This window comes from Hyaena hyaena, unplaced genomic scaffold, assembly GCF_003009895.1.
Source record: "Hyaena hyaena isolate Hyena2069 unplaced genomic scaffold, ASM300989v1 scaffold_55, whole genome shotgun sequence".
Classification (NCBI taxonomy): Eukaryota; Metazoa; Chordata; class Mammalia; order Carnivora; family Hyaenidae; genus Hyaena; species Hyaena hyaena.
In genome coordinates, this window is record NW_024080687.1 from 4186016 (window position 1) to 4200649 (window position 14634).

General features: G+C 43.0%; 1 protein-coding gene and 1 long non-coding RNA gene across 2 annotated transcripts in view; one reads left to right on the forward strand and one right to left on the reverse strand.

Moving 5' to 3' along the window:
• Positions 1–3517: 3517 nt before the first annotated feature.
• LOC120231246 lies at positions 3518–5653 on the reverse strand. The gene is made up of 2 exons (XR_005528288.1): positions 5388–5653; positions 3518–3883 (listed from the first exon to the last, which is right to left on the reverse strand). It is a non-coding gene; the product is annotated as an uncharacterized LOC120231246 (long non-coding RNA).
• Positions 5654–5897: 244 nt separating this feature from the next.
• ZNF318 (zinc finger protein 318) overlaps positions 5898–14634 on the forward strand; it is a 28227-nt gene continuing 19490 nt past the window's right edge. The window contains exons 1-2 of the mRNA XM_039231109.1: positions 5898–6403; positions 8918–9069. Coding sequence (XP_039087040.1) covers positions 5948–6403; positions 8918–9069 — 608 coding nt within the window. The 5' untranslated portion in view covers positions 5898–5947. The remainder of the gene's footprint in view (positions 6404–8917; positions 9070–14634) is intronic.

Consider the following 14634-nt stretch of genomic DNA (forward strand, 5'->3'; position numbering starts at 1 on the left):
GACTGAAACAGGCTCCAGGCTCTGAGCTGGCAGTCAGCACAGAGCCCGACGCGGGGCCCGAACCCACGAACCGCGAGATCATGACCTAAGCAAAAGTCGGACGTTTAACTGACTAAGCCACCCAGGCGCCCCTAACCTGGAATCATTTTAAAAGGATCCTTCCCAATCCAATTAAAAAACAGGCAGAAGACATGAACAGACATTTCTCCAAAGAAGACATCTAGATGTCCAACAGACTCATTACCAGGGAAATACAAATCAAAACTACAATAAGATGTCACCTCACACTAGACAGAATGGCTAAAATCAACTACACAAGAAAAAATAGGTGTTGGTGAGGATGTGGAGAAAAGGGAACTCTTTTGCACCATTGGTGGGAATGCAAACTGGTGCAGCCACTCTGGAAAACAGTATGTAAGTTCCTCAAAAAGTTAAAAATAGATCTACCCTATGATCCAGCAATTGCACTACTTGGTATTTGCCCAAAGAATACAAAAATACTAATCCAAAGGGATACATGCCCCCAATGTTTATAGCAATATTATCTATAATATCCAAATTGTGGAAACAGCCCAAATGTCCATCAACTGATGAATGGATAAAGAAGATGTAGTGTATATATACAATGAAATATTAGTCATAAAAAAGAATGAAGTCTTGCCATTTGCAATAACATGGGTGGAGCTGGAGTATTATGCTAACCAAAGTAAGTCAGAGAAAGACAAATACCATGTGAAATTTAAGAAGTAAAACAAAGGAGCATGGGGAAAAATGAGAGAGAGGCAAACCAAGAAACAGACACTTAATTATAGATAGCAGACTGATGTTTATCAGAGAATAGGCAGGTGGGGTGATGGGGTAAATAGGTGATGGGGATTAAAGAGTACAGTTATTGTGATGAGCACCGACGGTTGTAAGTGTCGAATCACTAAATTGTACACCTGTAACTAATATTATACTGTATGGCAACTAACTGGAATTTAAATAAAAACTTAAAACAAACAAACAAATAAATGAAAGGATCTTTCCCATGATGTGTGCCCAGAGAGGAAAGGGACCCCGGGAGAGTGAGTTTTATGTGGGATGAATCTCTACAAGGCCAGGGACTATGGGGAAAAAGTAATAGGTGGTCAACCAGAAAAGAGGCATCACTGAGGTCCCAGCAGGAGAGTCATAAAAAAGCCCACAAAGGTAACATACGAGAGAAAGATCCAATGTTTGTGAATCCTCTATGTCCATGAGGAACCAACTCCCAAAGATAACAGTATCCTGCACCACCCAGGAAAAATGGCCCTCTCCCGCTAATCCTTTCTTTTCCTGCACCAAATGCTGGAGGAGGGCGGTTCAGAGACAGCAACTGGCCAGTGGGAGAGGAGCAATATATACCGAGGAGTAAAGGCAGGGATGTGGAGAAGCCGGGAACCCCTCCCTTCGTCACAGAGAATTTCCCACCTGTACTGGCAAGAGCTGGGGAGTGGGAAAAACATAGAGCTTTACTGAGGTTTAGAGTGATACTTGTTACCCTGGACAAAACACTTCCACTACTGCAATAAGACTATTCTTGTGTCTGAAAAATACTTAAAAAGTGAAGGGATCTGCAAGAAGTTTCATGCAGGCCATGGAAAGAACTATGCATAAGGCACAGATGTGAAGGGGAAGCAGAAGAGTTACACCATGGAGGCCAAACTCCTTGGTAAAAATAGTTATTCAGTATTAGAGAAGGATTGAAGAGAACAATTTGAAATAGAGTATAACTAACTCTGATTTCTTTTTTATTTGTATATTTTTTAAAGTTTATTGATTTATTTTGAGAAAAAGAGTGTGCGAGTGCAAGTAGGGAAGGGGGAGGGGCAGAGAAAGAATCCCAAGCTGTCAGCACAGAGCCTGACTTGGCCCACTGGATCCCATGAACCAAGAAAACATGACCTGAGCTGAAATCAAGCGTCTGAAGCCCAACCAACTGAGCCCCCAGGTGCCCCTAACTAATCCTGACTTAAAGTGTATCGACCCCAGCGGCACCTGGCTGGCTCAGTTGGTGAGGTGTGTGACTCTTGATCTTGGGATGTGAGTTTGAGCCCCCGTTAGGTGTAGAGACTGCTTAAACATAAAATCTTTAGGAGCACCTGGGGGGCTCAGTCATTTAAGCAGTCGAGTTCAGCTTATATCATGATCTCATAGTGAGTTCAGGTACCTGTCAGGCTCTGTGCTGACAGCTCAGAGCCTGGAGCCTGCTTTGGATTCTGTGTCTGTGTGTGTCTTTCTCTCCCCCTCCCCCACTCATGCTCTCTCTCTCTCTCTCTCTCAAAATAAATAAAAATAAAATCTTTATTATGTTTTTTAAGTTTATTTATTTTGAGAGAGACCACACACATGAATGGGGAGGGGCAGAGATATAGAGGGGGGGAGAGAGAGAGAGAGAGAGAGAGAGAGAATCCCAAGCAGGCTCAGCACCATCAGGGCAGTGCCTGATGCAGGGCTCGAACTCACAAACTGCAAGATCATGACTTGAGCTGAAGTCAGATGCTTCACTAACTGAGCCACCTAAGTGCCCCTAAAATAAAATCTTTAATAATAATAATAATAATAATAATAAAATGTATTGACTCCAAGTGTCTGTGAATATCTTTTAACTTTTCTTCATGTTTATTTAGATCTCACCAAAAGCATGAGTAACTGAAATTCATATATAGGCTAATAAAAAGGCAGGACATACCTCTCTGGCAAATTTTTAATTATTTTTTCACTAAAATAATTTTATGGATTTTTAATTTTATATAAACTATATAAATGACCCAAAAGTCAGAAAATACAGAGGAGAAAAGAACAAAACAACCAAAATAAAAATCTTTGTAATGGTCACATTCGTCAAGGTCATACTGTGGTCACAAATTATCCTTCAAAATCTCAGTGTTTTACATAACAAAGCTTCATTTCATGCTCATAGTGTATGTTCAGCTCAGGGTTGGGGATGGTACTCTGCTCTACACAGTCAGGGGCCCAGGCTGACATGCTATGACCATAGCATCTGTAACCTATGGCTTCCTCAGTTGCCACAGCAAGGGAGGAAAGAGCATGGAAATCTTATAACTATTTCTTGATCAAGCCTGGAAGTGCTTCCATTCACAGTCTACAGTGGATAAAAATAGTCACATGGCCCCCTTTCTCAAAGAGGGAAGGAAATGTCCTTTTCTTTGTGCCCCAAATGAGAGGAAACAGATTATCAATGAGCCCTGCTAAGGTCTCCCAGATCTCCTAATCGCACCAAGCTAGAGATGACTAAAATCATCTTCCCTGGACTATTTTATTTTTTTTAAGTAGGCTCCATGCCCAACATGGGGCTTGAATTCACGAGTCTGAGATTGAGAGTCATGTGCTCTACTGACTGAGCCAGCAAGGCACCCCTTCTCTGAACTATTTTCTATGGCAGCTTAACTTACAGTGACTGTCACCCTTCAATTGTTACCTAACCAGTTCAGTTTGCCCCATGCGTAGCAAGCCAGTCACTGAGACTTGCAGATTTGTGGCAGAGAAAGGAATTTATTCACAAGGCAGCCAAGCATGAAGACGGGAGAACAACTCTCATATCCCTTTCTCGAAAAAAAGGGCTCTTGAGTATTTATGGGATTTTAGAGAGAGCATGGGGGAACGTGATTGGAAGCCAGAGAGGGTGAGATAAAGGTCTGGGAATTGTTGATTTAGGCAGGCGCAGTCCATCATCACGCTTCTTCATATATCACATGCTCAAAGATGGGGTATTGACGTGATGGGGGGGGGGGGCAGATTTCAGGCTCCTTGACATCAAAATGTCACCTATGAAGATTTGTGCAGGCCCAGTAGGAAGGTCAGACCCGTATGAACTGGATGGAAGTGGGCCTCTCAGTTCCTGGAAAACAATTTAAGCTTAAGTGTCTTGTGACCCAGAGACATTTCATACATAGAAGCAGTTATACATTCTTTTGCTATATTACCTGGACTGCCTACTGTTTAGAGGCAGTTACAAAGTTTATTGTTTTAAAAAACAGGCCTTAGGTTATAGTTTGAGCAGGAGATTTCCCCATTTTCAATCTGACAAGTCTTTTATGCTACTTAGCTGGTGTAATCAAATCTCTGAGTGGAGGTCTCTATTGCACAGCACACATTATGAAATATGTTCTAAATGTACAAAACCCTTATATATAACTCGTATATTCTGGTTAAGAGCCATTGCTTTCTTAGACTGCTTTACTGGCTTTTACTTTCATCAACAATACTGAGATTTCGTTTTCTTTTCACAAAGAAATTCCTCTAACAAAATCTCTTTACTGTTAAATTACACAGCTAAAAGAAAACAAAATTGAGTTGATGAGCATTTGGCAAAGTTCATTCATTAGCTGGGTAACTCATTCCCTCACTCTGACTTCCCACCATACAGGTAATCCCAACTCATGTTTTGAGCAAAATTGGCTATCTATCTGTAAAAAGTAATTTAAAATTTTAACTTAATGGATTATGGGGGGGGATTCGCACATAAAATTCCAGATAAACTACATATGGAAAACAAAATCATTCAAGTATTGAAAAATATATGGAATACATTAATAACCTTGACATAATGAAGACCTTAAGCCCTGAAACCCAAAAGTCAGGAATCAAAAATTCAAATGCCTATAGGGAGCAAGCAGGTAATGTTAAGGAGTGAACTAAGCTCTGTGCAAGAGAAATTAGTAAAAAATTTATTCTTACTGAGCTACGATATAACCAAATGCCATGAAATTGGATATATTTTAAATTTAATATTGTAATATATAAATTAGACGATGGAAATATTTTATGATTAAGATTTTGTTTGTTCTGCGTTTGCTTGTAAATCAGAAATCTTTCATACCAATTTCATGTTTTGTTTCTAGTTGATAGATGAAAACTGGTCAACTTTTTTTTTTTCCTGTTTTGACCATGGTTTTTCTTCTTTTATGTGTTGACTTTTTCTTCACTTTTGTATTAAGTGTGCAGGCTCTGAGACTGGGGACTACTACAGTCTGGCGTCCAGGAAAATTCTGATCATAGATTGGGGGATCTGAATTGCTCAAAAAACTCTCCAGGCTTCTGTCATGATATGGACCCCCTTGGCAGTGAGTGACCTTCCCTGGGACCATATGTATTCTGGTTGATAGAACAATGTACTCTGATGTCTGCTTTGGGTTTGACTCTCGCCCCCAAGACCTATCCCTATTTCGCATTTCCTCGTCTCCAACTTCAATCGACAGAGATTAGACAAAATAGAAAGTAAAATGAGGCGGCTACTGTGGGGGCCGAGGCGCTGGTGGTCACTCTCTGTCATAACGTTCACCATATCTAACATTTTGGGGTTACTTATATCCCCATCACTTATAACCACTTACTGTCCCCACCTAAATTAGCAGGGTTGGAGCACAGGAAAAAGGCGAAGATGCTACCAGATACTACCCCATGCCTGGAGCAACCCCGAAACAGCCAGTCCAACTCGGGCTAAACCCCTCTTCCGTCCCGGACTAACAGCGCAGAGGCTACTGAGGTCACGTGGTCGCCGGGGGAGGGGAAGTGGGCGGCTCAGCCGTCGCCATCTTGCTGGCTCGGAGGCGGAGCGTGCGGGGCGCAGGTCGCGCGTCCGCTTCCCCTCCCCTCGCCCTGCCTCGCTCCGGCTTCTGCGCTCCTCCCCACTTCAGGCTCTTGTGGCCGCTCCCTGAGTGGAGGAGCGGGGAGCCCCGGAGGGCGGGGGGGTGTGTCGGACGCGTGCTCGCGCGTCCAACCGCCAGCCGCGGCCGCGCGCTCGGCCGGCCCCAGCGGCGGCGCGGGGCCGAGGGGAGGGGGCGGCTCCGGCTGCGGGGGCGGCGCGTGGCGGCCGTGGCTGCAGCTGCGGCGGCGCGCTGGGGCCCCGCGTCCAGGGCGCCCCTGGGTCGGAGCTGCCGCCGTGGCCGCTGTTGCCAGAGCCATGTACCGCAGCGGCGCCCGCTCCTCCGTCTCTTCGCACCGGCCTAAAGAGAGCAGCGGGGGCGGCCCGCGCACCGGCCGCAGCTCCGGCTCCTCCTCAGGCCCGGCTCGCCGCTCCTCGCCGCTGCCCTCCAGCTCCTCTTCGTCTCGGAACCCGGCTCGTCGTCCCCGTTCGCCCTCAGGGCACCGCGGCCGCCGGGCCTCGCCGTCCCCGCCGCGGGGTCGCCGCGGCTCCCCGTCCCCGCCCCGCGGCCGCCGGGCCTCGCCGTCCCCGCCGCGGGGTCGTCGCGTTTCCCCCTCCCCGCCGCGGGCGCGTCGCGGCTCCCCGTCGCCGCCGCGGAGCCGCCGACTCTTCCCGCCGGGCCCGGCCGGTTTCCGAGGCAGCAGCCGCGGGGAGTCCCGCGCCGACTTCGCCCGGGACGGCCGTGGAGACCATCCAGGCGACAGCGGCAGCCGGGTAATCCCACCCCCCGACCGGGACTCCCTCTATGCCCTAGCCCCTTCGCCCGGGCTTCCCGCTTCCAGAAACGCCCGCAGCACAGGGGCCCCGAGGCCTCCAGGCCAGAGTCCCAGGATCTAAGGCCCTCCACCCCCCCACGGGCTCCGTCGGCTACGTCCGAACCTGGAGGTTCCCGGTCAGCCCTGGGAGCGTCTTTGCACAATAACGGACTCGGGACCTAGACGGGCGCCTAGTTCGGGAGGCAATGCATCATTTCAGGAATAGGCTGTTTCTCTGACTCTGGGTGTGATGCGGAAAAGTTTGCCAGGGCGAGGGGAATGTCCTCCAAACTGTGTGGCTGGTACTTAACTTGTTCAGCAGTCGTTGTTTCTCTTAGAGTTCCGTGGTTTGGTATCCCCTTAGACCTGAGCTGCCCCGTGGATCTTGGAAAAGAAGCTGAAATGTCTTTGTGGCCAGTTAGGGCTGCCCAAACCCCATCAGCGAAGACACCTAGAGTGTAAACTGTTAGCAAATTGGCGCTACTCCGAAATGAACTGTGCATACAGAGCAGTCATTGCAATAAGTACCACCACTTACTGAGTTATGTGGCAGGATTATGCTTAGACCTTCATTTACACATTCCCTTTGAACACCCGCAACCCGTTGAGGCGAGGCAGTTAAAATTTTTCCTTACTGAATAGTTGAGGTATCCAGAGAGGTTTGAGCAACTTTAAGCAATGTCCTACAGCTAAAAAGTGGTGTAGCTGTGATTCATTCCCTGAATGTGGTTCCCAACATCCATGATTTTAACGGTTATGTTTCCCTGCTAAAGGAATGGAACATGAGGTTAAGTTTAGGAGCACCTGGCTGGCTGGTTTGTGGAGCAGGGGCTCTTCATCTCAGGGTCATGAGTTCAAGTCCAACATTGAGTGGAGAGACTACTTTAAAAATAACATCTTTTTTTTTTTTTAAAGAGAAGTTTAGACATAATATTGATCTCTCACCGTAACTGCCTCTGGCCTGGGACTAGTGTTTTGGAATTTGTTTTTATTTTCACTTCATCATTTTTTTTTTAAATCCCGTGACAAAGTTTCTGTTTTCTCTGGTGACTCTCTAAAAGTATTGATATGCTCTAGGTACTCTGGTCTTAGGTGAATTGACTTGTCACTATGTTAAGATTTTCACAGCTGAGCAGTTATAGTCTGAGGAAGCAAGCAGTTTTGCAGAGGAAGCTAAGAAAGTTGAATACTAGTTTCCATAGCTTCCCTTTTCTTCAATGCTCCAGACTTCTCAAGTCAGTGACATCACCCATTGCTCAGCCAGAAATAGTGATCATTTCCTTTCTCCCAAGTCTAAACTGTCGAATTCACTTCATCTGTCTTAACATGTCAGCTCTACCTCCAAGATACATCCCCCAAACTGTCCACCTGCCATTAGTCTAAGCCCTATTACCTTTAGAGTGGATTATTGCCTTAGTTTCCTTTACATTCCATTCTTGTTACCACCTAGTTTATATTGTACTTAGCAATCAAGGTAAATTTTTTAAATCTTCACTTTATACATTTGAGAAGTATTTATTAAGCATCTACCATCTTAGGCACTGTTCTGAGCACTGGGGATACAACAGTGAACAGTCAAAAACCCCTGCCCTTGTAGAGCTTATATTCTCGTAGGGGGAGTCAGATAATAAGAGAAGTAAAATATTTTGGCATGTTAAATGGGATTAAGTACTAAGTAAAAACAAAAACAGAGAAAGGAGTTAATAATTTTGAATAGGGTAGCCAAGGAAGGCCTGGGAAGGTGACTTTAATAAAGACTTGAATGAGATGAGAGTATGAGCAATGCAAGGATCTGAAGGAAGAATGTAGTCAGGCCATACCACTCTAATGCTTGAAATCCTTCTGTGGCTTATTACTACACTAAGAATAAAATCCAAATTTCCTGTCTTCTGTCACTTCGCTACAGTCACACTGGTTGTCTTTTTGTTACTCAGAACATGCTAAGCTTATTACACAGCTTGTTCTTTTTGCCAGAAACCTACTTCTATCTGTTTGCAAGGCTGACATCTCATCAGTCAAGTGTCAGGTTAAATATCACCTCAGAAAAAGCGGTCTTTAACCATCCTATCTGAAGTAGTTCCTTTTCTCTAATGTCTTTCATATTGTTGCTTTTTAATGACTTTATAGCACTTACTGCTATCAGAGTTACTTTAAAAACACACACAAAACATGTTTTTTGCTTGCTTGCTTCACCAGAAATGTATAGATTGAGAACAGACTCAATTTACTCTTTTAGTCCCATGCCCAGTACCAGTAAATGAAAGAATGAGGGGTCACTGATTGGGAGGCTTGGAAGTGTGGTCTTTCATCTAAGAAAATGATAGTTTTTAAAAATATGCTTTATTTTTGTAGTATCTTCCCATAGCCATTTCTTTCCTTTTTGGGTGATAATTTTATGACTACAGAGGAGTACAGTTTGGGGTGTAGGGATGTTTTGATCCTGTAGAATATGAAATCATCTTTTACTTTGTAGAGACGCTCTCCTGGTCTGCGTTCTGACTCTTCTTTGGAACAGAGCTTAAGAATCACTGTTGGCAATGACCATTTCTGTGTTGGCATACCGGAACGGCGGCGGCTTAGTGATCGACTGGGGTCGCCAGTGGATAATCTGGAGGACGTGGACAGGTAGGCTTCATTTGGGGCAGGGCACACTATAATAGTGCTTGAAGCTAGAAAAGCTGTTTTTTTCTGAATAATGTATTTGAAAGAGTGATGCCAGCACTGAAGTTATACCCTATGTCTAGTATAAAGTATAGCATTGGAGAAGGCTTTCTAAGTAAGGAGAGTATATGGACATAGACTCTGTTGCTGGAAGAATTATGTAGAAGAAAAGACTTTTGGATGTCACTCTGGTCCATCTGGAAAGGGGAAAGCTGAAGGGACAGAAACAGAACATAAACATAAACAGTTGAGATGGTAAGGATTCTAAAATACTGGAACTAGGATCCTTTCTACAAACGAAAATTCTGGACAAAATAGGAAATCTTTGTTAAATGGTGTTTTCAGGTTGATCAGACCGAAATACAGGTTCAGAAAGCTTTTAGATAAATTCGTGTCTAACATACGTATCTATATTAAATATGTGTTAGTAGAAGGTTAAAGCTCTTTTTTTTTTTTTTAATTGTTTTATATCTTTATTTTGAGAGAGAGAGCAAGTGGGGGAGGGGCAGAGAGAGAGAGGGAGATACAGAATCTGAAGCAGGTTCCAGGCTCTGAGCTGTCAGCACAGAGCCTGATGCGGGGCTCGAACCCACGGACTATGAAATCATGACCTGAGCTGAAGTCTGACACTTAACCGACTGAGCCATCCAGGCGCCCCAAGTTAAAGCTCTTTAAAAATGTTTACTTTCAGTCATTACTCTACAACTATGGAATGCTGAGGAAGGACAAATACACTCCACAGAGTATTAAATATAGATCTTAGGTATTAGGAACTTCACTATGTGGGAAGTAACTAATCACATTAGGTGGTTCTCACTTCACAAAAGTAAATAAATAAGAATGGGAGTACAGGGAAAGCCCTTTCTAAGAGCTGGGAACTATATCTGTTGTGGTTTCTGCCCAGCATACTGTGAGTTTTCACCAATGATTAGCAGTAACAAGAAGTCAATGTAATGTTCTTTCAAACTTGTAGTGGTACACTGAGCATAGGCAGACAGGTGGGGGACAGCTAGGCAGGAAGTCTGAAGACCAGTGTTACTCTTTGGTAATATTTCCGTTAAAGCCCCAGTGGCACTTTGATGCGGCAAGGCAAGGCAGGATAGTTCTATGTTATATAATAGAAATATCTTGGGGTGCCTGGGTGGTTCAGTCAGTTAGGCGTCCAACTTCAGCTCAGGTCGTGATCTCACTGTTCGTGGGTTCGAACCCTACATGGGGCTCTGAGCTGTCAGCACAGAGCCTGGAGCCTGCTTCAGCTTCTGTCTCCCTCTCTCTCTGCTCCTCCCCTGCTCACACGTGCATGTGCTCACTCTCTCTCTCTCTCTCTCAAAAAGATATAAAAACATTAAAAAAAAGAAAAATCTTCTGAACATAGGGCTTTAAGTTTATGTGACTATATCCCTAATTGAGGCAAGAGCCCTTGCCCTTCTGGCTGCTTCTATTTTGGGAAATGGTTGAGTAGGTGGTGCCTGGTGTGACTCTCTTCCTTCCTTGTTAAGGTTTTGAGATAACCATAGCATTTCCTCTTGTCACCTCCCCTTTCCATAAGCTTCATTGTGCACGTGTGCTTCAGATAGCCAATTGTCCTTTTTTAAGTTGTCAAAATTAAAATTTTCCTTTAAGGGAGTTTGGGACAGTAATTTTCTTTCCAGAATCATGTGTTTCTGAAAGACAAGTCTGTTTTAGAGAAAATGAGATTAAGGTTCTAAAAGGAGCTATCAAGGGGTGCCCCAGTTGATAGAGCACGCAACTCTTGATCTTCAGTTGGTAAGTTCAAGCCCCACGTTGGGCATGGAGATTACTTAAGAAAAAAAATAATAAAAGGAGGTAGCAGCCCATTCTTCAGTTTTGTTTTTTTTTGTCCCCTGTACTTTTTCTCCATATGATTTGTGTAGATAATTAGTGTTCAGTAAAACCAGGTCATAGGACCATTCCTGCCCTCATGATGTCTCCTCACGGTGTATCCACTTCAACTAATGAAACAGGTCATTTTCATCCTTTGTATGTAGGTGCTTTACATTTTTTTCCTGGGAGCTCTTGGCTAGCTAAGTCACTAGGGCATGCTACTCTTGTTCTCAGGGGACTCTTGTTCATGGCAGTGTTAAGTTCAAACGCCAGGTTGGGTGTAGGAGTTACTTAAAATTTTTTTAAATAAATATTTTTGGGACCCTGGTATCCTTTTTCTTCCCCCCTTTTTTTTAGTGTTTATTTATTTATTTATTTTGAGAGAGAGTGCGCATGCTCTAATGTTAGCTTCTAAAGACTTGTGGATGTGAGGTCAGTTTCCCCTGTTAACGAAGTAGTCTGCATGTTCCATTCATGGAATTCTTAACTTTCCTCCTTGCCCTGACGTAGGTTGAAGGAGCAGAATTTTTTCTTTCTGATTTGCCTTAGGGAAAAGACAGCAGAAGCAAAGAGCTTTCTTCAGGCATTTTGGGGAATCAGCAGAGCAAAAGAATGGGAAGTTTGGGCTCTGGAGAGTCTTTTTTCTTTTTTTAATCACATACATTTTTTAATAGCTTAATTGAGCCATAATTCACATACCATAAAATTTATCCATTTAAAGGGTACGGTTCAGGGGTGCATGGATGGCTTAGTCCGTTAAGCATCTGACTCGTGATCTCAGCTCAGGTCTTGAGCTCAGGGTTGTGAGTTTAGGCCCTCCATTGGGCTCCATGCTAGGCACGGAGCCTACTTAAAAAAAAAAAAGTAGAGTTCAGTGACTTGTAGTATATTCACAGAGTTGTGCATCTACTACTATGATCAATTTTAGAACAGTTTTATTACCTGCACTCTTAGCTATTAGTTACCCCCGCCACCTGCCATAGCTTACCACTAATCTATTTTCTGTCTCTATAGATTTGCCTGTTTGGGACATTTCATATAAATAGAATCATAGAGTATATGGTTCTTTGTGACTAGCTTTTTTCACTTAGTGTAATGTTTTCAATATTCATTCATGTTGTAGCATATAATAGTACTTCATTTATTTTTACTATCAATAATATGTCATTGTATGTGTTTTGTTTATCCATTCATCAGAGATGATTGGATGGATAAATTTGGGTTGTTTCCACTATTTGGCTATTGTGAATAATGCTGCTGTGAACAGTGGTGTACAAACTTTTATGTGGGTATATGTTATATGTTTTTTTCCTTGCTTAATGCAATTCATAAATACAAAAGTACAGAGAGGGAGCTCCCCTCTACTTGCTAGAGGAGATGCTGACCAATTCATGAGAAGGTTAATGAAGGTAATTTAAAACAAAAAAAAAGTGGAGGGTAGAATAATACAAGTGAGCACCCATGTACCCATATAGCAAGCCACAAATCAGCCTTTTTATTTGTTTATTTATTTATAAAGTTTATTTATTTTTGAGAGAGAGGGAGAAAGTGAGAATCCCAGGCAGGCTCTGCATTGTTAGTACAGAGCCTGATGAAGGGTTTGAACTCAAACCATGAGATCGTGACCTGAGCCAAAGCTGGATGCTTAACTGACTGAGCCATCTAGGCACCCTATCAAGTTTTTAAATAGACTTTAATTTAGAAAAGAGTTGGACTTAACTAAAACTTCCAGAGAGAGTCTGTCCCTGGACTATTCTGAGCTACAGGGAATGGGGCCCCTTTTAGAGCTCACTTTTACCCATAGCCAGTTCTTTCTCTTATCTTTTGGGAGACCTGGGGAAGGAAGACATGAGCTTCTAATAAGCATCTTGATTTCTGCTTGTATAGATGTCAATGATTTCTATTTTGCATGATATACATGCATGATGTATATGTATGATAGTTTATTCTTTTAACTGTTAATATACCTTTTTTCATTGTGGTGTTTTTGCCATCTTTTGCTGAAGGTTACAAGTCTGGATTGAGCCTTTCTGGGAGTCATTTCATTATTTCTAGCCTCTTGATATTTACTGTTGGATTAGATCTTGAGCTAGTAGGCCATTGTGTGGCGATATGTAATAGTTCTAGTGGGTAGCTAAATATGGAAGAATGGATGAATTTGCCATTCCCCTCTGCTGTGTTTTTTCCTCTACACTAATACAATCAGAGACTTTTTTTTATGGTAAATGGTGTTGTAGTAATGGAGTGGCTCATGGACATTCCTCCCTGGAAATAGGCATGTTCATGGCTGACAAACCTATAGAGTAAAATGTATTACTCTAATTATGTTTGATTTCAGAGATCATCCTTGGTTCATTCCCATTTTTTCCTGTTTTATACTATATCAAGACCTCAAAATTCCCCAGATGCTTGGGGAGGAGGTGAATAACAGGAACCTGGATTCTCACGGGTGGCACTCTTTTAGAGGAGTTGATAAAGTTTATCTTCGATATTCTTTTGTAAAATTATTTATAGCTGTGGCCCAGGTCTAAAACTTTGAATGAAGTTCTAGACTGGTGAGTAAGAAAAGGCAACTCTTGATTGTGGGGCCCTTATCGTTACCCCCGGGGCTTTGTGCGTCAGTGAGGGCTTCTCCACAGTAACGTATGCTCCTTCCCCTTGCCCAAACATCTCTCCCCTCTATTAAGAATGGGGGCAGTCCCATCTTTTAGTAACAAGAAAATGCTAGAGGATTGGCGGCAGTTTTAGGTGCCACTGAAGAACAAGAAAGTTCATAGGAAAAGGCAACTCTTTGATGTTCTGCTAACTCAGTCCCAGAGAAAGCAACCAAAAAGCAAAATCAAAGAAAAGTTATTTCTCAGAAACTCTACAAAACACAAAAGTATGTACTAGAAACTAGAAAACACCAATGTGAGTGGAATGTGAGTGACACATAAATTTTTTTTAATGTGTATTTATTTTTGAGAGTGCATGCACAGGTGCAAGTGGGGGGGGGGATGGTAAGAAAGAGAGGGAGACAGAGAATCCCAAGCAGGCTTTGCACTCTCAGCACAGAGCCCAACGCAGGTCATGATCTCATGCAGGGCTCGAGCTCACGAACTGTGAAATCATCTTCTGAGCCAAAATCAAGAGTTGGATGCTTAACCAACTGAGCCACCCAGGTACCCTGACATATAAATTTTTCATTCAGATTACTTAAAAGTTGTATGCTTAGAATGCTGGAGGATCTTTGTTTCTATCTATGATTAAATCAGAAACTTTCTTTTTTGGGCAGGAGAAGCTATGTGACTGTAGTACCCCAAAAAATTAGGACTATTTTGTGTGGTATAGAGCTCTGAGCTGAAAGGACAGGTGTCCCGTCCTATATTTTTATCTTCATGCCACAAAGGTCCAAGACCATTTTATTTCTATGAAAATAAAAACATATAGTGAGCCAAACCATCCCATACTCTTTCCAGGACCCAGGATTAGCAGAGTCTTGTGGATATCCAGCAAAGTAGAAAAGAGGGAGCAAAACAGGCTGTGAAGGAATTTTATGGTTTTTAATATGTAAGTTAGCAAAACAGAGCATTGGAAAACCTTCTAAAACTTGTGAGAAAGTCGTGCCAATTAGATAGCTTAGTAGTTAAAAAAAAAAAAAAAAAAATCTTCCCCAGAGTAAAGTATTTATTTTCCAAATGGTAT